Source organism: Salmo salar, chromosome ssa29 (assembly GCF_905237065.1).
Source record: "Salmo salar chromosome ssa29, Ssal_v3.1, whole genome shotgun sequence".
NCBI classification, from domain to species: domain Eukaryota; kingdom Metazoa; phylum Chordata; class Actinopteri; order Salmoniformes; family Salmonidae; genus Salmo; species Salmo salar.
In genome coordinates this window covers 25,309,711-25,335,892 of record NC_059470.1, presented here as the reverse complement: position 1 = coordinate 25,335,892, position 26,182 = coordinate 25,309,711, and the positions used below count along the sequence as shown (strand labels likewise).

General features: G+C 44.9%; 1 protein-coding gene across 4 annotated transcripts; it reads right to left on the bottom strand.

The window, feature by feature from the left end:
- Positions 1–26,182, bottom strand: LOC106590399 (myb-related protein A). 4 transcript variants are annotated; one of them, XM_014181377.2, is made up of 17 exons: positions 25,733–26,181; positions 21,269–21,346; positions 20,391–20,490; positions 19,970–20,041; positions 15,969–16,061; positions 12,608–12,828; positions 11,483–11,681; positions 11,312–11,386; positions 10,807–10,917; positions 9,701–10,042; positions 4,291–4,659; positions 4,016–4,155; positions 3,770–3,884; positions 3,423–3,536; positions 3,222–3,326; positions 2,658–2,849; positions 1–2,329 (listed from the first exon to the last, which is right to left on the bottom strand). In XM_014181377.2, the coding sequence occupies exons 2-17, from the start codon at positions 21,280–21,282 to the stop codon at positions 2,198–2,200; spliced, it is 2,394 nt and encodes a 797-aa protein (XP_014036852.1). In that variant the 5' UTR covers positions 21,283–21,346; positions 25,733–26,181; the 3' UTR covers positions 1–2,197. The 4 variants fall into 4 exon arrangements, with proteins under 4 accessions (XP_014036852.1, XP_014036853.1, XP_014036851.1 ...); XM_014181378.2 differs by lacking the exon at positions 21,269–21,346 and having other exon boundaries at positions 4,291–4,641; positions 25,733–26,182; XM_014181376.2 differs by lacking the exon at positions 21,269–21,346.

The following is a 26,182-nucleotide window of genomic DNA, read 5'->3' as shown; positions in this document are numbered from 1 at the left end:
TGCAATGCAATAACATTTTATTATTATTCCATATTAGGTACATGGTTACAATGGCAGTTGGCAGGAATTCTATGGTACCTGGTTATGATTTCAGCAGAAAATACAGTAAACTTTGAAAATGACATAATGGAAGTGTTACGTCTGTGATTACTGTAGTTGTAGTAAAAACATGATCACTGAAAAGTTGTTCATGCATGATTATGACAACTGCTACTATAAATATACTTCAGTCCCTCATAACCTAGATGTCCAAGTGTTAACATACAAAACATAAAACATACTGAAGTCAAACCAACCAACAGAACAGAGAACAAACATATATTCATATTTACTGTAGCTGTTAGATGTCGGAAAATAAGAAAGTTCAGAAAGTGTGGTTCTGTGGAGTTCAGAGAGAGTGAACATACATGATCTTTCCACTTGATCTCTCCTGAGGAGATTCCCTTCTTATTCTCCAACACACTTAATGCTGGATAATCCCCATTATAATCTAGATTCTAAACAGTTGGAAGACTGTCGGAACAAATGACACCGACTATCACCACAGGGACCATTGATACTCCGCTGCATCCCTATTATTATAGCGGCAACCAATCAGAGCCATAGAAGACCGCAGTGTCACATAAAGACGTAAAAGCTTCATCTTTCATTGTATGTTGAATATCTTGTATTGTACATGTGATTATTACTTATAAACAGCTCTGTCTTTACATCTGTATGTCAGTGTTCAATAGTCACATGTAGTGAGACATTCATCCAATGGCACTGGATTTCTTTTTAAACGAAACAAACAAAACACACACAAACAAGAGCTACGTCATGAGCACAAACAAATGAACAAAACAACACTTAAACAATGAGAAAAGTGCAATTTGTCTATGATTATAGAGGTTGGAGACGGAATCCTGCTACTACCTATGGAGAATATAAAGAAACTCTGATTTCACTATACAATGGTTATTAACTAAATCTGATAGTTTAAAGAATGACTAAATGAAAGAGGTTAGTGGTAGTGCATGTTCGCTCGTTATGTCTAATTCGTAGAAATGAGTTGAAAGGTAGCCCAATCCTTTTTCTGATAGAAAGAAAATAGCATTATTTGATCATTTATTTTTCCATTTTTAGAAATAAATAAATGAGTAAACATTGAATAAATAGAACCTCAACTAAAATGCTTGCTTTAGCACACTGATGACATGAGCGCTATTTGTCCGTACCAAACATGACAACTGGATTCTGATCTAGGATCAGTGTAGTAGAACTGACCTTAGGTCAAAGGGTTTCAGAAGGGTTTTAGGCTGTCTGTCAGCAAAGGTATATTTCTCAATGGAAACTTAATGTGTTCAATTTACACTTATATTATTGTCTACGTTTTAGAGAACAGATAATAAATAAAATAAGATAAAAACAAACAAATGAAGAAAAAAGGTACCCTTCCATTTTGAGTTTCTTCACAGTTTCACGCTATGAAATACATTCAACAAAAGTCTCAATTTGAGACTGCTAAAGGGAAGTATGGCCTTGGAATGGAAACTTCATTGTACTATCCAGTTACCTCCTCAACACTGACCGTTTCTCAGCAGCCAACCCCTACTCAGTAGTGCAATACTGACAGCTCTCTCTCTCACCTCTGTTTCTCTCTCTCTCTCAAGACTTCATAACAACAGGTTTAGCAGTACAGGGTAGTTCTACAAACAAGCTGAATATACATATACATGTAATGTTACATCATAAAACCTATTTTTTCATTTTTGTTTAAACAATATATTAACAATATGAAACTCATAAGCAGTCACTGCTACAGTAGTAATACAAAAACTATTTCTACAGCTTGCTACTTACTGTATGTGCAGGTTGTTCAGTTTTAACACATTATAAACTAGTGCAGAAAATCGAGTATTTCTTATCTGTACAAACCTGTTACATGGCTAGGAGGTCAACGGCTGGTGTGTATTCAAAAGACAAACAAAGCAATTTATGACAACCAAGCAGTGTGACCTAGAAAAACGACAGTCTTACCTTTTCTGTAAATTATTCTGTGGTACACTTGAGTGTTCAGTTCCCGATCTTATCAATACACAAATGTCTAAATGATTTGAGTAGATCTACACCAGATTGTCTAAGTATGTTAAGAGTCGTTAGGAGGAGCGTGGAGCCCTAGCAACCTGGACAGGTGTAGTGTGTGGGGACGTAGGCCTCAGAGCACAAGCGCCCTCGAGGTGCAGCCGGTGGACGTGTAAGTGCTACTCAGGTACTGCCGGGCCTGCTCTGTCATAATGCGCTGGTCCTCCGTCTTTCCATAAACCACTGCTTCCCACTGGTTGTTGACCTGCAGGAGAAGAAGAGAAGGGAACGCATTAGTCTGTCCCCTTCTCAAAACCAAGACCTTGATGCTCAATAAAGAAATGCTCACTGAAAAGTTGGCAGGTTTCTTTGAAAAGGGACCAGCTGTACCTAACATACTGTCCACTTTGGAGGGACAACCTTTCCCCTCTCCCTATCATTATATATATATATCGCCTGAGGAGCAATAATGTGAAGTTAGTATGTATTTAAATGTTTTAGTTTACATACACCGGATAGGGGCAGTGAAATGTGTTGTTTTGTTTTTTAAAGGGGAGTTAAGAGTTTCACCAAGGAGAGATGTCTGTGTGTACCTGTCCAGGTGAATCGTGGAGGGACATTTTGACCGAGGGGGGGTTCTTCCTCTTGCGGGGGCTGGGAAGGTGGCGTCGGGGCCCACAGGACCCCTCCTTCCCAGACGAGGGGGGACAGGGGCACTCCTCTCTGTCTCTCTCCGGGACGGGGGTCATCAATAAGGAGCTGGTTAACAAACTCTCCTCTGGGACCTGGAGGGGGGCAAGGACGGGTAGACATTGATTAGTTGGTTGGTTGACTGATTAATCTGATTGATTAGTTGGTTGGTTGACTGATGAATTGATTGATTAGTTGGTTGGTTGACTGATGAATTGATTGATTAGTTGGTTGGTTGACTGATGAATTGATTGATTAGTTGGTTGGTTGACTGATTAATCTGATTGATTAGTTGGTTGGTTGACTGATGAATTGATTGATTAGTTGGTTGGTTGACTGATGAATTGATTGATTAGTTGGTTGGTTGACTGATGAATTGATTGATTAGTTGGTTGGTTGACTGATGAATTGATTGATTAGTTGGTTGGTTGACTGATTAATCTGATTGATTATATCCCAGAACCCACCAGTGCAATATTGAGCTGGTCCTGGTATAGCTGGACGTTGAGACAGTCTTTCCCCCAGGAGTCCAGCACCAGGGACTTACGCACCTTCCTGACTGGGCCATCCACCTGGGAGGATCAGGGACAAGGTTGTGGTTAGACTGGATACCAAGTCAAACAGAGGTCATGAACAGTTGAGTTGTACATGGTTATATGAACACCAACATCAAGTTTCCATGTCCTGAAGTCTGGTTGTGGTTCTCTGGTGAAGATGTCTGATCCTATCTCCTGCTTCAGCACCTCCCTGATATCTTCCTCCAGAAAGGCCAGGGGCTGGGGCTGAGATACACACACACACATACACACACACACACACACACACACACACACACACACACACACACACACACACACACACACACACACACACACACACACACACACACACACACACACACACACACACACACACACACACACACACACATTAATAGGAGCACAGTAACAAAGTACACACACTCATAAGAACAGTGAATTATAAATACACACAGCTAGACCAACTTCCCACTTACCACCATCTTTAGCGGCCCGTGCATCTTCTCCTGGGCGGCCAGGGCGTTCTTAAATGGAGTAGGAGTTCTGGGAGTCGGAACCATGATGGTCTTATGAATCTTAGGGGTCCTGAAACTGTGTGAGACAAAGAGAAAAATTCTTACAACACCTGCCAAAATGATGAGATCAATACATCAAACACACACCCACGTAATATAGCCAATGAATCAAATGTGAAAATATAGTGGAACCTGTAACTCGCTTACCCCATATTCTCTTTCTGGTGTTTGGGCGTGGTCTCTTTCTGGAAGGGTGTGTTGAGGAGATACTTCTGGCCACAGACCGGGGTGGAGGTCAGAGCTGGGTTGTCCAGGCTCAGATGCTCTCCTCCTGATGTGTTGAAGAACTGGAGGACGACATGATCACAACAGTTAGAGACGGGAGATGGAGAAGGAAGGGGGACTATAAAGAGAAGCTATACTGCCAGAGCCAGATGCACCATCATGTCCTAGCTTGAGCACATTTCTAGCATCTGGCTTACCTGGGAGAGGGTGAAAGGCAGTGCTTTCGTGGGGGTGTTCTTGGGCGAGTTGATGCTGGGTGACTCTAAGAAGGACGCGTGGCTCCTATCAGGGGACTGGTCCCCCCTCTCTGTCCTCTTCCTCCTCCCCAGGGACGGCAGGCCTGATCTGGGCACGTTGTTCGGGGTGTGGACTTTCAGCTGACCCATGGGGGCACAGTGCTTTGTTGAGATGTCGTTGGAGGGGTCAATGGTATACTTCATCCTCTCTGTGGTCCTCCCCTGGGGTACGTAGCTCCCCTGTATTTGTTTCGGGGGGGTCGTCGCCTCAGACATGTCGAAGCTGGCCGCCTCGCTCCACGCCATAGGGTCCTGTAGAGCCAGACACATCTAAAATGGATTTTCAATACATTCATGCTCTGGGTCTGGTATATATAAACACACACAGCCATATACTGTACACACACATCTACACCGGGCCCTGCTCCACAAGGGGGAAAAAAGAGGGCTTAGCCCCGTCAGTTGAAACTTGTGCCATCTCAGTTTTAGTTTTATGTCTCTATATAAAAATGATTGATTGACAGGTTGGTGAAAAATCTGTATCTCCGCTGCGCTGTGTCAGCACAATGGACAGAGCGCTGCAGTGTGTGTAGGGGGGCTATGGAAAGCCACTGCGGCGGTTAGGTTTGACTCCTTCAGGTTACCGTTGAAGCTGCTTCCCTCAACTCTGCCTCACGCCCCACCACTACAGAGTTTAGTTAGCTTCTTAGCTAGCTGTAAAAACCGTTAGTGTTATTAGCCTTAGCCTATTTAGCTAGCTCGAACCAGCTAGTCTGCCACTGCCACAAAGGATATCAGAAATTGGCTTCGCCAAAGTACCCAGACAAAGCTAAAGAAGAAGGAGAACAATGAGCAGCAGCATCAAACCACGAGGCCGCCGCCAAGGCCAGCAGCGATGATGCTGCCGAGTGCAAAGCCTACCCAGCCTTCTACAAGTGCCGCCAGGATAATGGCTCCACAGCCCCCTCCACCTCCAACTGTTCCTGATGATCTTGGAACAGAGGAGCCAGTCCAGGTTAGCCTAGAATCCTACCCTAGCCGCAGGTTTTCTGGCCAAAAACATTAATTTAATAGCATAGGAAGAGTGGCTGGAATACTAGTTTTCTGCAGAATTCAAAATAATTCCAATGCAAGAACCCAAATGACGCCCCTGGGTATAGCTACATATCAGTGTGTTTCCTCAAAGAGATAGATAGGATACATTCTATTATGGTTTTCATGGTAGCCTATTGGTTTTCATGGTAGCCTATTGGTTTTCATGGTAGCCTATTGGTTGTCTTGGCAGCCTATTGGTTTTCTTGGCAGCCTATTGGTTTTCTTGGCAGCCTATTGGTTTTCTTGGCAGCCTATTGGTTTTCATGGCAGCCTATTGGTTTTCTTGGCAGCCTATTGGTTTTCTTGGCAGCCTATTGGTTTTCTTGGTAGCCTATTGGTTTTCTTGGCAGCCTATTGGTTGTCTTGGTAGCCTATTGGTTGTCTTGGTAGCCTATTGGTTTTCTTGGCAGCCTATTGGTTGTCTTGGAAGCCTATTGGTTTTTGTGGTTGTAAAAGGAACTGTACTGTATTGGAAGCATGTTTATGGTAGGCTGGCATTGCTTACGTGGGTGGAATTTGATCCACAGAAGTGTATTGTGCCATATCACAACGTGTTATGTTAGGTGGCATGGCGAGAATCTGTCTCCGCACCATTCGCTCTCACCACTGGTGTCCCCCAGGGCTCTGTTCTAGGCCCTCTCCTATTCTCGCTATACACCAAGTCACTTGGCTCTGTCATATCCTCACATGGTCTCTCATATCATTGCTATGCAGACGACACACAATTAATCTTCTCCTTTCCCCCTTCTGATAACCAGGCGGCGAATCGCATCTCTGCATGTCTGTCAGACATATCAGTGTGGATGACGGATCACCACCTCAAGCTGAACCTCGGCAAGACGGAGCTGCTCTTCCTCCCGGGGAAGGACTGCCCGTTCCATGATCTCGCCATCACGGTTGACAACTCCCTTGTGTCCTCCTCCCAGAGTGCTAAGAACCTTGGCGTGATCCTGGACAACACCCTGTCGTTCTCCACTAACATCAAGGCGGTGACCCGATCCTGTAGGTTCATGCTCTACAACATTCGCAGAGTACGACCCTGCCTCACACAGGGTGTAATCCAGGCACTTGTCATCTCCCGTCTGGATTACTGCAACTCGCTGTTGGCTGGGCTCCCTGCCTGTGCCATTAAACCCCTACAACTCATCCAGAACGCCGCAGCCCGTCTGGTGTTCAACCTTCCCAAGTTCTCTCACGTCACCCCGCTCCTCCGCTCTCTCCACTGGCTTCCTGTTGAAGCTCGCATCTGCTACAAGACCATGGTGCTTGCCTACGGAGCTGTGAGGGGAACGGCACCTCCATACCTTCAGGCTCTGATCAGGCCCTACACCCAAACAAGGGCACTGCGTTCATCCACCTCTGGCCTGCTGGCCCCCCTACCTCTGAGGAAGCACAGTTCCCGCTCAGCCCAGTCAAAACTGTTTGCTGCTCTGGCACCCCAATGGTGGAACAAGCTCCCTCACGACGCCAGGACAGCGGAATCAATCACCACCTTCCGGAGACACCTGAAACCCCACCTCTTTAAGGAATACCTAGGATAGGATAAAGTAATCCTTCTAACCCCCCCCTTAAAAGATTTAGATGCACTATTGTAAAGTGGTTGTTCCACTGGATATCATAAGGTGAATGCACCAATTTGTAAGTCGCTCTGGATAAGAGCGTCTGCTAAATGACTTAAATGTAAATGTAATGTAAATGTGTTGCTGAACTCATGAGCGCCATGATTTTCCATGTTTGAAGTGGGCCTATTGGTTCATTTATTTGGCGAGACAGCTGTGCATGGCTGCATCTCACTGTAGGAGGCCGGAGGCTGTGTTTTGGAGCTCCATTTGCCTTTACTGTGCTTGTTTACGGTTAAGGTTTACTGTTTGTTTACATATATTTTATATATGAATGCTTCCGCTCAGTGTTTGAGATCAATTGACACCCTTTACCATGGAGCGTTAAGATTTATTTTAAACTACAAAACCCTTACGCACCACTGCACTTTATATACCAGGGTTATACCAGGGCTGGCTGGCCTTCTCTAGTCACTCGTAGGCTTTTATTTACAAAGCCATTTTTATTCCTCAGAAATGTGGTGGGTACTCTCTTCGTTCGCAAGACTTTATCCTGCTAAACTGTTCCAAATGTCAGAACTGAATTTGGTAAAAGGGCTTTTATGTACTCTGCTCCATCGTCTTGAACGCCTTACAAAATACTTTTCAACTGGAAGAACTTGTCCCGATTGGTGTTTTAAAATCACTGATGAATGATTTTGAGGCTGATTCCCTGACCTGTCAATGTTTTTAATTTGCTGTTGTATGATTTCGTGATACTCCTGTGATTTCTATGGTTTTTACTAGATGACCTGTAGTTTTCATGTTGTCTGTCTGTAATTGTGTAAACACTTGGTGCTGCCTATCAGGGCCAGCACGCTCTTGAAAAAGAGATTCCAAATCTCAATGAGCCCTTCCTGGTTAAATAAAGGTAAAAAATAAAGGTAAAAAAAGTCCAAATGTAACTAGCCTAAATATAGATTGTGTCATGCTTTTATCCATCTGATATTTTGTTGACTAGGCTGACTACTTGTTATCGCTGTTCTGTTCTGTTCACATTCATTAGTTCTCATTTGCAGTTTGTGTCCATACTCTAAGCCAAACTGCTATTCAGTATTTCTGTTTTTCATTCATGAAAAACTAGGCTACTCCTTTCAGCATTTAGTTTGCATTATTTTGGTAAGACAGCTGTGTGTACGGCTGCATTCACATAGTGTGTAATAGGTGAGTTACCTTATCTATCTTGTAGCCTATATTCATTACCAAAACGGAGCTGTCCATTGTGCTGATACAGCGCAGCGGAGGTACAGATTTTGCACTAACCTGTCACTCAATCATTTTTATAGACATAAAACTATTTTGGGCCAACCTGTCACTTCAAAAGCACCCAATCAAGGGTCTCGTATTTCGGCATTTGAACTTTGTTTATTGTGATATAAGCAGAATTCAACATAATTCCAATGCAAGAACCCACCAAAATTGTGTCCCCTCACCGATTTCAAATGCCCCCCTAGTCACCTTATCCTGCCTCTGGGTCTGATCTACACCCCTAGTCACCTTATCCTGGCTCTGGGTCTGATCTGCCCCCCTAGTCACCTTATCCTGCCTCTGGGTCTGATCTGCCCCCCTAGTCACCTTATCCTGGCTCTGGGTCTGATCTACACCCCTAGTCACCTTATCCTGGCTCTGGGTCTGATCTGCCCCCCCTAGTCACCTTATCCTGGCTCCGGGTCTGATCTGCCCCCCTAGTCACCTTATCCTGGCTCCGGGTCTGATCTGCCACCCTAGTCACCTTATCCTGGCTCTGGGTCTGATCTGCCCCCCTAGTCACCTTATCCTGGCTCTGATCTGCCCCCCTAGTCACCTTATCCTGGCTCCGGGTCTGATCTGCCCCCCTAGTCACCTTATCCTGGCTCTGATCTACACCCCTAGTCACGTTATCCTGGCTCTGGGTCTGATCTGCCCCCCCTAGTCACCTTATCCTGGCTCCGGGTCTGATCTGCCCCCCTAGTCACCTTATCCTGGCTCCGGGTCTGATCTGCCACCCTAGTCACCTTATCCTGGCTCTGGGTCTGATCTGCCCCCCTAGTCACCTTATCCTGGCTCCGGGTCTGATCTGCCACCCTAGTCACCTTATCCTGGCTCTGATCTGCCCCCCTAGTCACCTTATCCTGGCTCTGGGTCTGATCTGCACCCCTAGTCACCTTATCCTGGCTCTGGGTCTGATCTGCCCCCCTAGTCACCTTATCCTGGCTCTGGGTCTGATCTGCCCCCCTAGTCACCTTATCCTGGCTCTGGGTCTGATCTACCCCCCTAGTCACCTTATCCTTGCTCTGGGTCTGATCTGCCCCCCTAGTCACCTTATCCTGGCTCTGATCTGCCCCCCTAGTCACCTTATCCTGGCTCTGGGTCTGATCTGCCCCCCTAGTCACCTTATCCTGCCTCTGGGTCTGATCTGCCCCCCTAGTCACCTTAACCTTATCCTGGCTCTGGGTCTGATCTGCCCCCCTAGTCACCTTATTCTGGCTCTGATCTGCCCCCCCTAGTCACCTTATCCTGGCTCTGATCTGCCCCCCCTAGTCACCTTATCCTGGCTCTGGGTCTGATCTACCCCCCTAGTCACCTTATCCTGGCTCTGGGTCTGATCTGCCCCCTTAGTCACCTTATCCTGGCTCTGGGTCTGATCTACCCCCATAGTCACCTCATCCTGGCTCCGGGTCTGATCTACACACACTCACCGAGTCGATGAGCTCCATGGTCTCTGCAAACTCGGGGATGGTCTGCAGGGTGGAGAGCACAGAACTAGCCTCCACAGCCAGGAACTTACTGGGGGAGACATGGTGCTGGACCTGGTGCTGGCCCTCCTCTGCCCCCCTCCAGCCCCCCTCAGCCAGCTCCACTGGTGGCCCTTGGCCCTCCTCTGCCAGCCTCCAGCCCCCCTCAGCCTGCTCCACTGGTGGCACTTGGCCCTCCTCTGCCCCCCTCCAGCCCCCCTCAGCCTGATCCTCCAGACTGCTGCTGCTGGTGGTCATGGTGTCATCTGACACACTGTCTGCCCAGCTGGAGTAACGCTCCACACTCTGAGAGAGAAGAGACTGGGGTTAGGGTGCTGCTGATGGTGGGGTTGGACACCAACCAGGTCAGTAAGGCTGACTGGGTTCGGAAAACTCCCAATGAATGAAGTTATGACGTTTCAAGGAAGTTCAATAATGTTTAGACGACAAGGCAATGTAACGAAATTCCTATCCAAAAGTCTCCCAACACTCAAACTTGTTCCCTCAGTCTAAAACATAATTGAACCTCATTGAGAAGTCAGTGGTAGGCATGTGTTGTAACACACCAAGATATTCTATCATTTCACATCTGAACCACTGACATCATCATAATAGTTTGTTCTGCAACGCAGGTTAAAATGAGATAAATGGATGGAGTGAATAGATGAATGAAGAAAGGCAACGAGGGGGGGATTCTGCTATGGAAGCCACAGTGGTGTGGTGAAAGAAGGGAAAAGGTTTCAAAAAGAAGAAGAACAAGGGGGAAACACATGTTTGGTTCCAAACCGCTGGCTGAAGTGACACCGTGCACTACTGCTGTGAGGAGCAGATAGGAGGCTGGAGGGAAGGAGACTGGAGGGAGTGAGAGGAGGTTAATGGTGGCGGCCGCATGGCGAGATGGCAGGAAGCACTGAAAATGGGGACGGGAGGGGTAGAGCTACGAAGCGAAACGGGAGTGTGGGGAGAGGGGTGAGATGGGTAGGCTACTATGACATCACTACAGCATAACTACAAGCTCAAGTGGACTAGGCTACATCATCACACACATACACACTGAGAGTGTGTCTTACACATGGGCCTCGGCACTGGGCCTGTCTCCGGACCTCGGTCTCTGCTGACATAAGCAGCAGCTCAAGCTCCTTAATTCTCTGCTCTTTGTCTGGATCGTCATGGCAGGACGGCTGGAATAAACACACACGGGAAGGAGAGGAGGAGTGGACGGAGGGAGTGAAGAAAAGGTAGGCAGGGAAAGAAGGAAGGAGAGAACAAATTTACTCACAAATTACTCACATCAGACTCAGGCTTACTCTGATTAACACCAAACCACACATTTGTTAAAGACACAGAGAAGAAACAGGAATTCAGGCAGGTCATTTAGTTGTTTGATTCAGAGAGTGATTAATACAAAGTAGACTGAAGTTAGTACGGTGGAAAGGTATAAAAAAGGGATGGTAAAGTGGACAGGATTGGAAGACACTTCTACTGATTTAGCTCCATGCTTCAGTCCAAACCTTGAGCTTTTGAGTCAAACAACATATCGGACTCTTGGCCAACTGTAAAGGACAGGTCACTCACCGATAAGTAGCTGGAGGAGTCTGGGAGGCTGTCCATCAGCTGGCCACAGTGAGAGCTATAGAGGTAACCCCCAAGCTACAACACACAGGAACATTAAACATTGATCCTTTCAATATGCCAATAAACCTTGTTTGAATGAAACGGAACAGAAGTGTCTGAGAGTCCTCTCACCTGAGTTGGTCCAGCCATGCCCAGAGGGCTGTGCCCACCGTGGGGGGTGTCTGGTTGGGGGGCACAGGGTCTGTGGTGGCGTCGCTTCAACCCCCCGTGCTCTGAGCTGAATCCCCTGCAGCCCTCCTGGAGGTACCCCTCGTGCTCCACCTTCCTCCTCATGGTGGAGTTCCAGTGATTCTTGATGGAGTTGTCCGTCCTATAAGGGAGGTTGTTAAAATACTTTAGATCTGTCCAAAAACCTAACAAAACCTACGCTTTTGCCCTCAGCCTTACACCTTTGGTAATGGGACAGATACTACTATACTGTAGGTGTAGGAAATATGAAGGAAAGCTGACCAGGAGAAGAAGGGAAGCCACGTTTACTCTATTGAGATGTAACCACCCACGTTTACTCTATTGAGATGTAACCACCCACGTTTACTCTACTGAGATGCAACCACCCACTTTTACTCTATTGAGATATAACCACCCACGTTTACTCTATTGAGATGTAACCACCCACGTTTACTCTACTGAGATGCAACCACCCACGTTTACTCTATTGAGATGCAACCACCCACTTTTACTCTATTGAGATGTAACCACCCACTTTTACTCTATTGAGATGCAACCACCCACTTTTACTCTACTGAGATGCAACCACCCACGTTTACTCTACTGAGATGCAACCACCCATTTTTACTCTATTGAGATGTAACCACCCACGTTTACTCTATTGAGATGCAACCACCCACTTTTACTCTATTGAGATGCAACCACCCACTTTTACTCTATTGAGATGCAACCACCCACTTTTACTCTACTGAGATGTAACCACCCACTTTTACTCTATTGAGATGCAACCACCCACTTTTACTCTACTGAGATGTAACCACCCACTTTTACTCTATTGAGATGCAACCACCCACTTTTACTCTATTGAGATGCAACCACCCACTTATACTCTATTGAGATGCAACCACCCACTTTTACTCTATTGAGATGCAATCACCCACTTTTACTCTATTGAGATGCAACCACCCACTTTTACTCTATTGAGATGTAACCACCCACTTTTACTCTATTGAGATGTAACCACCCACTAACTCAGGCAAAGAGATGTACGGTATCTCATTCCGTTACCTTCCAGGCAGCAGCTTAGAGATCTCGGCCCAGCGGTTGCCCAGGCGTTTGTGGGCCTGGTAGATGATGCTGTCCTCTTCCTGGGTCCAAGAGGACTTCTTCACCTCAGGGTTCAGATGGTTGTGCCAGCGCTCACGGCACTGCTTCCCGATCCGCCCCTGCAGGTGCTTAGCAATCACCGACCAGCGCTTGGGGCCATATTTATGAACCAGGTCAATCACCTATACACACAGGAGCAAAGACAGGGACTTCTTAAAATGCAATCCTCTGGACTTAAAAAAATTTGCATACTGCAGGGGTAGGTACTAGATTCAGCCACGGGACGACTTTTGTTGGAGTGGATGGTCGGGGTGTCCGAAACATAATTCGAATAATTTGTACACTGCAAATTGACCACAACTAAGCCCAAAAAGTGATTTTATTCGAAAATAACAATAATTTCATACCTTAATAACTTTGAGACATGATCACGTCTCTTTTTTTATTTGTGGGAATACTTGGGAACATACAGGGAGGTGTGGGGGAATCACGCCGCCTGTTCTCGACCCCTGGCATACTGTATAGTATCTATTACTGGAGGGAATCACGCCGCCTGTTCCCGACCCCTGGCATACTGTATAGTATCTATTACTGGAGGGAATCACGCCGCCTGTTCCCGACCCCTGGCATACTGTATAGTATCTATTACTGGAGGGAATCACGCCGCCTGTTCTCGACCCCTGGCATACCGTATAGTATCTATTACTGGAGGGAATCACGCCGCCTGTTCCCGACCCCTGGCATACCGTATAGTATCTATTACTGGAGGGAATCACGCCGCCTGTTCCCGACCCCTGGCATACCGTATAGTATCTATTACTGGAGGGAATCACGCCGCCTGTTCTCGACCCCTGGCATACCGTATACTATCTATTACTGGAGGGAATCACGCCGCCTGTTCCCGACCCCTGGCATACCGTATAGTATCTATTACTGGAGGGAATCACGCCGCCTGTTCCCGACCCCTGGCATACCGTATAGTATCTATTACTGGAGGGAATCACGCCGCCTGTTCCCGACCCCTGGCATACCGTATAGTATCTATTACTGGAGGGAATCACGCCGCCTGTTCCCGACCCCTGGCATACCGTATAGTATCTATTACTGGAGGGATATATGCCATTACCGCACCAGGGGCGGAAATCCCGGGGGGACGGGTACACACGACCCCCCCATCCTGGGAAAAATATGATTTGTCCCCCCCAATATATCACTGAAACATAACTATGTAATTTAAATAATATTAATAATACGCAATGAAAGCAATTGTGCTGATTATAGACACTTAATAGCGCGTTTTTAAGTTTCAAAAGATTGCGACCCCCGCCCTTTGCCTCACAATGGTTTGATCCACTGCCAGTTCCTTAGCATGCTACGTAACTGCCGTGAGGTTCATCCAGTCAATCGCGCACACACACACTAGCTGAATATGCAGAGCTAGCGCGCAAATATTAACTATTAAGCTAGCTAGTACCTATTCCATTTATGTGGCGTCGTCAAAGATGGAATCAGCATGCAGATGATGTAAGTTAGTGCTTCAAAGTCCCTGTGATAAGGTTAGCGATAAACTGAAGTCCAAACTGAACAGAACTACACTCTCTTCTACCATTGTCTTAAATATATTTAATGGTCTCGTTGCAAAAGCTAAATTGTCGCAAGGGAACTTTTATTTATTTATTTTATTTCACCTTTATTTAACCCGGGTAGCAAAGATTATAGCAAACACCACTGAAACTGAATTGGTGCTCGCTAGCTTTGCAAATTCAGCTATTGTTGGAAGCCAGCCAATATGAAACAAACTATTAAAATTACAAAAGTTTGCAGCATATGTTGTGTAAATGGTGAACTCATACAGCTGTCAACTCTTGTCATTTTAATCCGTTTCACATTTGCTAGCTACCTTTTAGATCGAAGCCCATATAGAATGATTGAAGATGATAGAAGCCCATCTCCTACTGTAAATAACCTACACACTGTGTGTGTGTGTAGCCAGCCAGCCAGGTAGAAAAATGGCAGAAAAATAAAAGAGTATTTTTCAATACACCAAAACGCATAGTAAGAACCCTAGTAGCCTAATATCTCAAAGACTAGTTGATAAAATGTTCATAAGAAAGAAATGAAATTCTAATGGAAATGTTTCACAATGATGTCATTAGGCAGAGCAGGCAACAGATGGCACACAGACAGCAGAGTTGGGGACAGATATGCAGGGACAGACTGGCAGAGACAGGGAGTCTCAGGTAAGTTTGTTGAGTCTTTGTTTGGCAACATTATGAAAGGTTCTCAATTTTTTTGACTTGTAAAATAGGAACATAATTGGAAAATGCCATGGATACCCCCACTCTCAACTTAAACTGGTGACTGAACTAAGATTTGTTAAAGGCAATGGTATTGCTGTTGTGATTAGTTGTGTAGTTTTGGGTACCGGTAGTTAGGAGTACGGCAAACACCTTATTTCTTTGGTTCCTCAATTTACATTTACCATATTACAATGTAGGCTATGTGTTACAACACTACTTTTGGTGTCCCCCTCAGGAATTGCTCTTGAGAAAATTTCATGTAATTGTCCCCTCCAAAGTGGATATCAGATTTTCGCCCCTGTACCGCACAAACAGAGGTCCCACATCATCATTGGCAACACTAGAGAATGTCAAGAATGCAGCTGAAGAAGTAAAACTAGTTGCCACAACACTTCTGTCATGGAGCCAAACATGTTTTGTCATCTCTTAGCAGGCCCACACTACCCAGTGCTATTATCTTCCTGAATATCTTACTTCTAGCATGTCACTAAGGGCAAGCCAGAACAATACTATCACTGACGTGTTGTGATGTGAGGCCTAGATGTTGGAGGAACAAAATGTCAATCTTGACATTCCAGTAGGCGAGGCATCATGTAGTTCTATTTAAGGAATGTATTGTTCACCTTCCAACTATGAGAGATATGACCCTAAAGCCTGGCTGAGGAGGGGCTCAGGACCAGGGAAACTTGGAGAGCTTTGGCTGTTTTAAAGCATGAGGTAGTGGGTCGTATGCACAGCCAATGAAAACTACTGCAGGGTCTATGGGCTTCAAACAGGGATAGAGAGTGGGAGAGGAACGTGTGTACTGTATGTTCCTTTCAATGTTTCAGATTACCAAAAAAAAGGTCTGTGATGTTCATCCTGCAGCTTGTTTGTATTGTGCTATCAACGAGCCGCTCCAATAAAATTCAGAACAATACATGTTCTCTCTAGCTCTTTTATCTACTTCTTTTTCCATCCCTCCCATCTTCCCCACCCCCACCCCCCCATCCCAGGTTGGAGTAACTCCCATCTCCACTTACCTTCTGATCCTCCTCTTTTGTCCAGGGTCCTTTCACCAGTTCTGGGTTGAGCACCTTCTGCCAGCGGTGCTGACACTGGCCATCTGTCCTCCCCTGTGACAGACACAATGCAGAGCACAACACCTCATTAACACACAAACCCACCTGCAGCTGTCCCCCCTGAGTTATCATATTCACATACACACACTTGCTAATAACCCCACCTCACACAACACCTGTGAGTACCACTAATAACCCCACCTCACACAACACCTGTGAGTACCACTAATAACCCCACCTCACACAACACCTGTGAGTACCACTAATAACCCCACCTCACACAACACATGTGAGTACCACTAATAACCCCACCTCACACAACACCTGTGAGTACTACAAATAACCCCACCACACACAACACCTGTGAGTACCACTAATAACCCCACCTCACACAACACCTGTGAGTACCACTAATAACCCCACCTCACACAACACCTGTGAGTACCACTAATAACCCCACCTCACACAACACCTGTGAGTACCACTAATAACCCCACCTCACACAACACCTGTGAGTACCACTAATAACCCCACCTCACACAACACCTGTGAGTACCACTAATAACCCCACCTCACACAACACCTGTGAGTACTACAAATAACCCCACCTCACACAACACCTGTGAGTACCACTAATAACCCCACCTCACACAACACCTGTGAGTACCACTAATAACCCCACCTCACACAACACCTGTGAGTACCACTAATAACCCCACCTCACACAACACCTGTGAGTACCACTAATAACCCCACCTCACACAACACCTGTGAGTACTACAAATAACCCCACCTCACACAACACCTGTGAGTACCACTAATAACCCCACCTCACACAACACCTGTGAGTACCACTAATAACCCCACCTCAAACAACACCTGTGAGTACTACAAATAACCCCACCTCACACAACACCTGTGAGTACCACTAATAACCCCACCTCACACAACACCTGTGAGTACCACTAATAACCCCACCTCACACAACTCCTGTGGGTACCACTAATAACCCCACCTCACACAACACCTGTGAGTACCACTAATAACCCCACCTCACACAACACCTGTGAGTACCACTAATAACCCCACCTCACACAACACATGTGAGTACTACAAATAACCCCACCTCACACAACACCTGTGAGTACCACTAATAACCCCACCTCACACAACACCTGTGAGTACCACTAATAACCCCACCTCACACAACACCTGTGAGTACCACTAATAACCCCACCTCACACAACACCTGTGAGTACCACTAATAACCCCACCTCACACAACACCTGTGAGTACCACTAATAACCCCACCTCACACAACACCTGTGAGTACTACAAATAACCCCACCTCACACAACACCTGTGAGTACCACTAATAACCCCACCTCACACAACACATGTGAGTACTACAAATAACCCCACCTCACACAACACCTGTGAGTGTCACTTGTCATATCACTTTTCTTATCCAGATAATAAAATAAAATGTTATTCATCACAAGCTTCATAAACAACAGGTTTGGACTAACAGTGAAATGCTTAATTGCGGGCCCCTCCCAACAATGCAGAGAGAAAGAAAATAGAGAAAATAATAGAAAAGTAAAATAAGTAATAATAAAAGTAATAATAGATACATAATGAGTAATGATAACTTGGCTATATACAAGAGGTACCAGTACTGAGTCAATGTGCAGGGGTACGAGGTAATTGAGGTAGAGATGTACATATACTAGGAATAAAGTGACAGATAGTTAAACAGTAGCAGCAGCATATGTGATGAGTCAAAAACGTTTGCGCAAAAGTTCCATGCAGATAGTTAAATAGTTAACCAGATAGCTACCCGGACTAACTATTTAGCAGTCTTTGCATCGGTACCGCTTGCTGTGCGGTAGCAGAGAGAACAGTCTATGACTTGGGTGCTTGGAGTCTTTGACAATTTTTAGGGCCTTCCTCTGACACTGCCTGGTAGAGGTTCTGGATGGCAGGGAGCTCAGCCCAAGTGATGTACTGGGCCGTACGCACTACCCTCTGTAGCGCCTTGTGATCAGAAGACAGCAAGTTGCCATAGCAAGCGGTGATGCAGCCAGTCAAGATGCTCTCAATGATGCAGCTGTAGAACATTTCGAGGATCTGAGGGCCCATGCCAAATCTTTTTAGCCTCCTGAGAGGAAAGAGGCGTTGTCGTGTCTTCTTCACGACTGTGTTGGTGTGTTTGGACCATGATAGGTCCTTAGTTATGTGGACCTGGTCCACTACAGCCCCGTCGATGTGAATGCGGGCGTGCTGGGCCCTCCGTTTCCTGTAGTCCACGATCAGTTCCTTTGTCTTGCTGACTTTGAGGGAGATGTTGTTGTCCTGGCACCACACTGCCAGATCTCTGATCTCCCTGTAGGCTGTCTCATCGTCGTCAGTGATCAGGCCCACCACCGTAGTTTTGTCAGCAAACTTATGATGGTGTTGGAGTTGTGCGCAGCCACACAGTCGTGGGTGAACAGGGAGTACAGGAGGGGACTAAGCATGTACCCCAAGGGGCCCCCGTGGTAAGGGTCAGCGTGGAGGATGTGTTGTTGCCTACCCTCAACACTTGGCGGCGGCACATCCGGAAGTCCAGGATCCAGTTGCAGAGGGAGGCGTTCAGTCCCAGGGTCCTTAGCTTAGTGATCAGCTTGGAGGGCACTATGGTGTTGAACGCTGAGCTGCAGACAATGAAGAGCATTCTCACATAGGTGTTCCTTTTGTCCAAGTGGGAAAGGGTAGTGTGGAGTGAAATAGATATTGCGTCATCCAGGGTGTCAGGGATGATGGTTTTGATGTGAGCCATGACCAGCCTTTCAAAGCATTTCATGGCTACAGATGTGAGTGCTAAGGGGCAACAGTCATTTAGACAGGGACTATGGTGGTCTGCTTGAAACATGTAGGTATTACAGACTGGATCAGGGAGAGGTTGAAAATGTCAGTGAAGACACTTGCCAGCTGGTCCAAACATGCTCTGAGTACGCGTCCTGGTAATCCATCTTGCCCTGCGTGCTTGTGAATGTTAACCTGTTTAAAGGTCTTACTCACATCAGCTACGAAGAGCATGATCACACAGCCGTCCGGAACAGCTGGTGCTCTCATGCATGTTTCAGTGCTTCATGCCTTGAAGAGAGCATAAAAGGCATTTTGCTCGTCAGGTAGGCTTATGTCACTGGGCAGCTTGCGGCTGAGTTTCCCTTTGTTATCCATGATAGTTTGCAAGCCCTGCCACATCCGACGAGTGTCAGAGCTGGTGTAGTAGGATTCAATCTTAGTCCTGTATTGACGCTCTGCCTGTTTGATGGTTCATCGGAGGCCGTGGCGGGATTTCTTATAAATGGCTGGGTTAGTGCCCCGCTCCTTCAAAGCGGCAGCTATAGCCTTTAGCTCAGTGCGGATGTTGCCTGTAATCCATGGCTTCTGGTTGGGATATGTGCGTACGGTCACTGTAGGGTCGACGTCGTTGATGCACTTATTAATGAAACCGGTGACTGTTGTGGTAAACTCCTCAATGCCACCGGATGAATCCCAGAAAATATTCCAATCTGTGATAGCGAAACAGTCCTGCAGCTTAACACCCGATTCATCGGACCACTTCAGTATTGAGCGGGTCACAGGTACTTACTGATTGAGGAGTTTTTGCTTGTAAGCAGGAATCAGGAGGCTAGAGTTATGGTCAGATTTGCCAAATGGAGGGCGAGAGAGAGCTATGTGTGTGGAGTAAAGGTCAATTTTTTTTCACCTCTAGTTGCACAGGTGATGTTGGTAGAAATAAGGTAAAATGGATTACAGTTTTCCTGCATTTTCCCCCATCACTATTACATATAATCAATATATAGACTTGATTTTTGTTAGTGTGTTACTGTGCTTATTACAGAAAGCTTTGTATTTTAACACCATGTTCTAACAGTGTGTAATGATTAAGGGGAAAAAAATGTTTTACTTACTGGGAAATTATTAGCTATTAATTTCCAGGAGTCTGCTCCATGCTGCTCCACTAACTTCTTCAGCCTCTCGTCCTGCAGCGAGAAGAGGGGGGGGGCAGAGAGAGACAGTGAGGAGCCAACCTTCCTGAGACACTCCCTTCATCCTCAGTGCTTCCATAAGGTAAACGCCCTTTACACTTTTTTTAGCAGGGGACACAATAGAGCTTCCTACATATCGTGCAATAGAATAGCAGCAGATTGCTGCAGACAATACATTAAGAAACAAACAGACTGTTGGACCACAGCACACTTTCATGCACATGCTATTCTCAATCCATTTGAACACTAAAACAATGTAAGACAGGTACAATAAATAATGGTGCAACAGTGAGCGCAATAAACTAACTAGCACACTCATATGCCTCTTATAGAATTAGCCTACCTCATCACGAGACCATTTGACTTTGCACAGTATTTTCTTGTCTTTGCTCTTGTCCTTACTCTCAGGATCTGTGGAGTGTAGCTCTTCATCCTCAGACTCACTGAAAAAGGAGAGATGGAGAGGTAGAGGAAAGAGAGCGATACTCTTATTTATTACTCTTTTCACATTTCATTATAGTAAATCACTAATCAACACAGCCACTTAAGTAAAACAAGAGCATTAACATAATCGTGACACAATATTACAGGGTGGACGCAGAACTAGTGATATCAATAAAACATAAAAAGGCACAAGCAGGAACAATACATCATTCATGCCACAACTAAGTCACATACAGCGCCAACCCACTGATAGCCAATTACAAATAACCGTCCAATTTCAAACTGAATCAGAAGTCAATGGATCGAGCAGGCATAGTCATTCATGGTGAAGCAGGACTGGCAGTAGTCTCAGTCTCAGTACGTGGCGTGCAGAGACGGAAACAGGGTTGAGACTCATATTAAACAGAACATTCCTGACCATAATTAGAGTAGCCTAGCCGTCCCTTGTTCCCTGCTAGATCAGGCATTATGATGCCAACCCTGACTGTGGCAGACTGCCTCTATACCTAGGTGGTAAAAGGGTCAAAGCTAGTCTTATTGGGTGTAGTGAAACAACTGTTGCCTTTTTTGGGGCAAATCCACCTTTACACAACTGTCCCTTTTTGCCTCGAATGTTGATTTTAGGAGAATAGGGCCAACTTAAACACCTATAACTCACAATCTATTAGCTTTAATCAAGACTTGTTACTTCTCAGACAGCAAAAAGCTCTAATACCGGACACAGCTTTCCCTTCTCCAATGTGAAACTCTGCCACCAGAGAAAGTAGTTGTGCACACTTAGCTCTGTCCATAGAAATGTCTTGTTGCTGGGCAACACTTCCTTCATGGCGTCACGTTGTGCCAGGGGTAGAACATCTAATAAACAGACAGGGAGGAGGGTTGAGGACAGTGGTTACCCAGAGTAATCACAGAGCAAACCTAACCTGTAAGTTCACACTGACACTGTTCCAACGGCTGAGATACAGCAGAACCAGAGCTACGTAATAAAGCTACACCACAACTGGCAACAGAGATATACTGAGCTATTGGTCTCATTGCATTCCAGATATTGTCAGATAAGAGTCTGAAGTTAGATAGTATCACAGCACAGTAACATAATATGGGCCTACATGCAATTGACTGATTCCAAGGCCAGCCACAGCCCCATACAATCCCAGAGACTGAAGGACAGGGGCTGCATTCAGAAGAGCACAACATGGTAGGAACGTTCAGATATACAGTACCAGTCAAAAGTTTGGACACACCCACTCATTCAAGGGTTTTTCTTTATTTTTTACTATTTTCTACATGGTAGAATAATAGTAAAGACATCAAAACTATGAAATAACACATATGGAATCATGTAGTAACCAAAAGTGTTAAACAAATCAAACGATATTTTATATTTGAGATTCATCAAAGTAGCCACCCTTTGCCTTGATGACAGCTTTGCACACTCTTTGCATTCTCTCAACAAGCTTCACCTGGAATGTTTTTGCAACAGTCTTGAAGGAGCCCTAGAGGGGTGTTGGGTCATTGTCCTGTTGAAAAACAAATGATAGTCCCACTAAATGCAAACCAGATGGGATGGAATATCACTGCAGAATGCTGTGGTAGCCATGCTGGTTAAGTGTGCCTTGAATTCTAAATAAATCACTGACAGTGTCACCAGCAAAGCACCCCCACACCATCACACCTCCTCCTCCATAATTCACGGTGGGAACCACACATGCGGTTCTCACAAAGACACAACGGTTGGAACCAAAAAATCTCAAATTTGGACTCATCAGATCAAAGGACAGATTTACACCGGTCTAATATCCATTGCTCGTGTTTCTTGGCCTAAGCAAGTCTGTTCTTCTTATTGATGTCCTTTAGTAGTGGTTTCTTTGCAGCAATTCGACCATGAAGGCCTGATTCACGCAGTCTCCTTTGAACAGTTGATGTTGAGATGTGTTTGTTACTTGAACTCTGTGAAGCAGTTATTTGGGCTGCAATTTCTGAGGCTGGTAACTCTAATGAACGTATCCTCTGCAGCAGAGGTAACTCTGGGTCTTCCTTTCCTGTGGCGGTCCTCATAAGAGCCAGTTTCATCATAGCGCTTGAAGGTTTTTGCAACTACACTTGAAGAAACTTTCAAAGTTCTTGAAATGTTCCGCATTGACTGACCTTCATGTCTTAAAGTAATGATGGGACTGTTGTTTTTCTTTGCTTATTTGAGATGTTCTTGCCATAAAATGGACTTGGGCTATCTTCTGTATACCCCCTTACCTTGTCACAACACAATTGACTGGCTCAAGTGCATTAAGAAGGAAAGAAATTCCACAAATTAACTTTAAATGTGACACACCTGTTAATTGAAATGCATTCCAGGTGACTACCTCATGAAGCTTGTTGAGAGAATGCCAAGAGTGTACAAAGCTGTCATCAAGGCAAAGGGTGGCTACTTTGAAGAATCTTAAATATAAAATATATTTTGATTTGTTTAACACTTTTTTTGGTTACTACATGATTCCATATGTGTTATTTCATAGTTCTGTTGTCTTCACTATTATTCTACAATGTAGAAAATAGTAAAAATAAAGAAAAACCCTTGAGTGGGTGTGTCCAAACTTTTGACTGGTACTGTAAATATATTTTGTAGGATTAACATGCCTCTCGTACATGTAAAATAAGGAATTTCATCTCTGTTCATTGCATTTCTTTACAACATTCAGCCTGATGCCATCCTCCTGGTTTGGATGAAATGTTGGGTGGATTTACAACAGTCTTTCTCCCCTCTCTAAAGAAGGTCAAAGTATGAAGTTCCTAAATATGGCTCTGTTGTTTTAGTCTCTGAAATACACACTCACATGCGCCACCAGCACAGCACATGCGCACACACACACAGACACATTCAAACACTAACACGTACACATACTGTACACATTTGAACACACACACTGTGGTGAGGAAAACAAGGCCTCCCAAAGGTTTCCAGTACTGGCCTGTGATGAAAGGGCTTCTTCAGTGGTGACTGGGACATGCCAATTGAATTTCAGCATAATTCCCTCACTACAGGAAAGAGAGAGGTGGAAGTGGGTCTGGGCCCAGGGTGTGTGCTCCCACATAAACAGGCTCTTTGTCGTATCTAGGTGTGTGGCATAAAGGTGTGTGTGTGTGTGTGTGTGTGTGTGTGTGTGTGTGTGTGAGTGAGTGAGTGAGTGAGTGAGTGAGTGAGTGAGTGAGTGAGTGAGTGAGTGAGTGAGTGAGTGAGTGAGTGAGTGAGTGTGGGGTGCGGGCTGCAAGGAGGCAGGCCCGGGGTGTGGCTAAACTAATAGGTCAGACCTAACGGTCCAGGCTGAATTAAACAGGAGTTTCAAAATCGACTCAGGGGGATTGGTATGATTTCTTATATAAGAACTTGGCCAAGGTGCCTGAGCCAGTACTGTTTCGAGTCTTACATTCTCTCAAACAACTTCTTCATAGACTACTAAAGTAATCTTAATCTATGTGTAATACCTACGTAATTTGTGTACAATGTTGGCGAAGGCACAAAAATATATTTTCTAAATCAAATGTGTCATATTCTTCATATGCTTTTTCAATGGCTCGTTTATTATGTGAATAAAATATAAAACTGAAATATTGGCCTCTGTAGATTGTGTTCCCACAGGTTTCTTCAATTCAAACTTGAACTTCCATGTGAAATGTAAAGCAGAGGGCGAGGTAGAGAGGACCGTCCTCCACCACCCAGGCCCTCCCCTATCACCCCCAGATGGGGCACACCGAGGGGGTAGGGTCTAGGGGGGGTAGAGGGTGGAGGGATACACACACGCCACTGAGTTGTTCGCTCAGACGGAAATTACGTCATTGTCATGTTTGTGTGTTTAAGGGCAGTTAGCAGGCTCCAATCAGCCTATAAATCAATAGTTAATTCAGCCATTCACAGGCTCAAACTCACAAATACTAATAACACACAGCTGCATCATTCTAGCCTTACCTCAGAGGGAAAATATCTCCTTAAATGAATACATTAGTGCTCTGACTCTGCTATATCCATTAGTATTCATATATATAATTAACAAACAAAATCTGATTTGTGAAAATAATAGATGTCTTTTAGATGCCTAGCCTACAGTAGTAACATTCTCTGTTTACCATTTTATGGGACTCTCTGTTATAGGGGATTTTCCAAACATGTACCCACATGATGTGGTAGAATGGTGCACAAAACAATCTCAATCCTATGTTGGACTATGTTTTTTTCTAAATCAATACATCTATTTTATTTCCCTTGAAGAATAATGTTCATACTGAAACAACAGAGGGCTGGGCCATCTAATACATTTTTTCTGTAGCCTGAGATGAAAATAACAAGTGCTCTATCTGTTCAATAGTCTTACTCGTGCTACGTCTCACGGTAATGGCTAGAAGGGATCCAACTTTTGTCAAATTAACGTCACATTTGACTTTTCGTAGCTGGTTAGGAGAATTTACGCAGCAATGCAGCAGGTTAGGAGAATAAACGTATCCGGTTAGGATAATTAGGTTAAGGTTAGGAAAAGAGCTAGGGTTAGCTAAAATGCCCCAAAAATGTAACTTTTGACGTTAATTTGACAAAAGTTGAATCTCTTCTAGCCAAGACCACATCTCACAGACTGTCAGCCATATTTTCTGTTCGAGGAAAGATGGCAATGAATGGGTGTTGAATTGAGCAACAAAATACAATACAGACCAAAGCAGTTACATAACCCACCGAACAACTCAAATCAACGTTTTCTATTTGTTTTATCAAAGTTATCATGACCAAAAGGAACATAGCCTAGTCTACTACAAAATAAGCAACTCAAACAGCTGTGCTGGTTCACAAACTCGCGACATGCTTTGGTTATTCACTGAAAAGTGCCACATACACTCTTATGGCTGTTCTATAACCATACATTTTGCACAAACATCCAGCCAAATAAAGTATTAATGGAATTGATTCAACTATTTTAATTAACCTTTAGAATCCTAACTAGGCTGTAATTTGCTGTAGGCTACTGTATTTCAACATCTAACTAACACGTTGTGACCGTGAGCAGGTGCTCGTGATGTGTCAACGATCAACGTGACATCTGGCTCAATATAATGCCATGCCTGAGCAATGGGTTTCACTATGAATTGCATCTTTACTGTAGCTATTTTGTTGCAACATTTTTGTATCATATCTGAAACCATTCAAATGTAGCTAGTACGCAGCCAAATGAACTGCAGATTTAGAAGCAATGTGTCACCTACCTGCGCGACTTTATGTTGGCCATAATGACAGCTGATCAAAGCTTTTCAAATAAGAAATCCTCTATTTGTAGTTGGTCTAAAATCCATATAAAAGCGAATTAGATGATCTCTATGGACAGTTATCTATACAATCCGATGTCTGTCATCTTCCAGTTTATTTTCAGACAGTAGCCTAAAATACAGTGCCACACTTTCGCTGGTTAGCTAGCGGTGCACTTTCATGTCAAACTCGTTCTTGTAGTAAGAAATGTGTGCAATCGTAAATAAAAACGCATCTCCTTATATTTTGCATGTCACCGCGATGCATGCAATGTCAATATCCGATCGAATAGGATGTGAACATATATAGCTAGCTAACCTGCCTTGTAGGCTACACACTGTTCTCCCTCCCACTGTACTTCTATTTTGTTATTTTCGCATTCAGATTTTTGTCGATCCCGCCGAATCTCG

What these genes read in the sequence shown, in the direction of transcription:
- LOC106590399 (XM_014181376.2), bottom strand. Translation starts at nt 25,755, where the DNA reads ATGGCCAACATAAAGTCGCGCAG. An exon ending in CAAAAGAGGAGGATCAGAAG is followed by an intron (nt 12,829 to 15,968) that starts GTAAGTGGAGAT and finishes CTGTGTGTATAG; the next exon opens with GTGATTGACCTGGTTCATAA. An exon ending in TCAGGACATGGAAACTTGAT is followed by an intron (nt 3,327 to 3,422) that starts GTTGGTGTTCAT and finishes TGATCCTCCCAG; the next exon opens with GTGGATGGCCCAGTCAGGAA.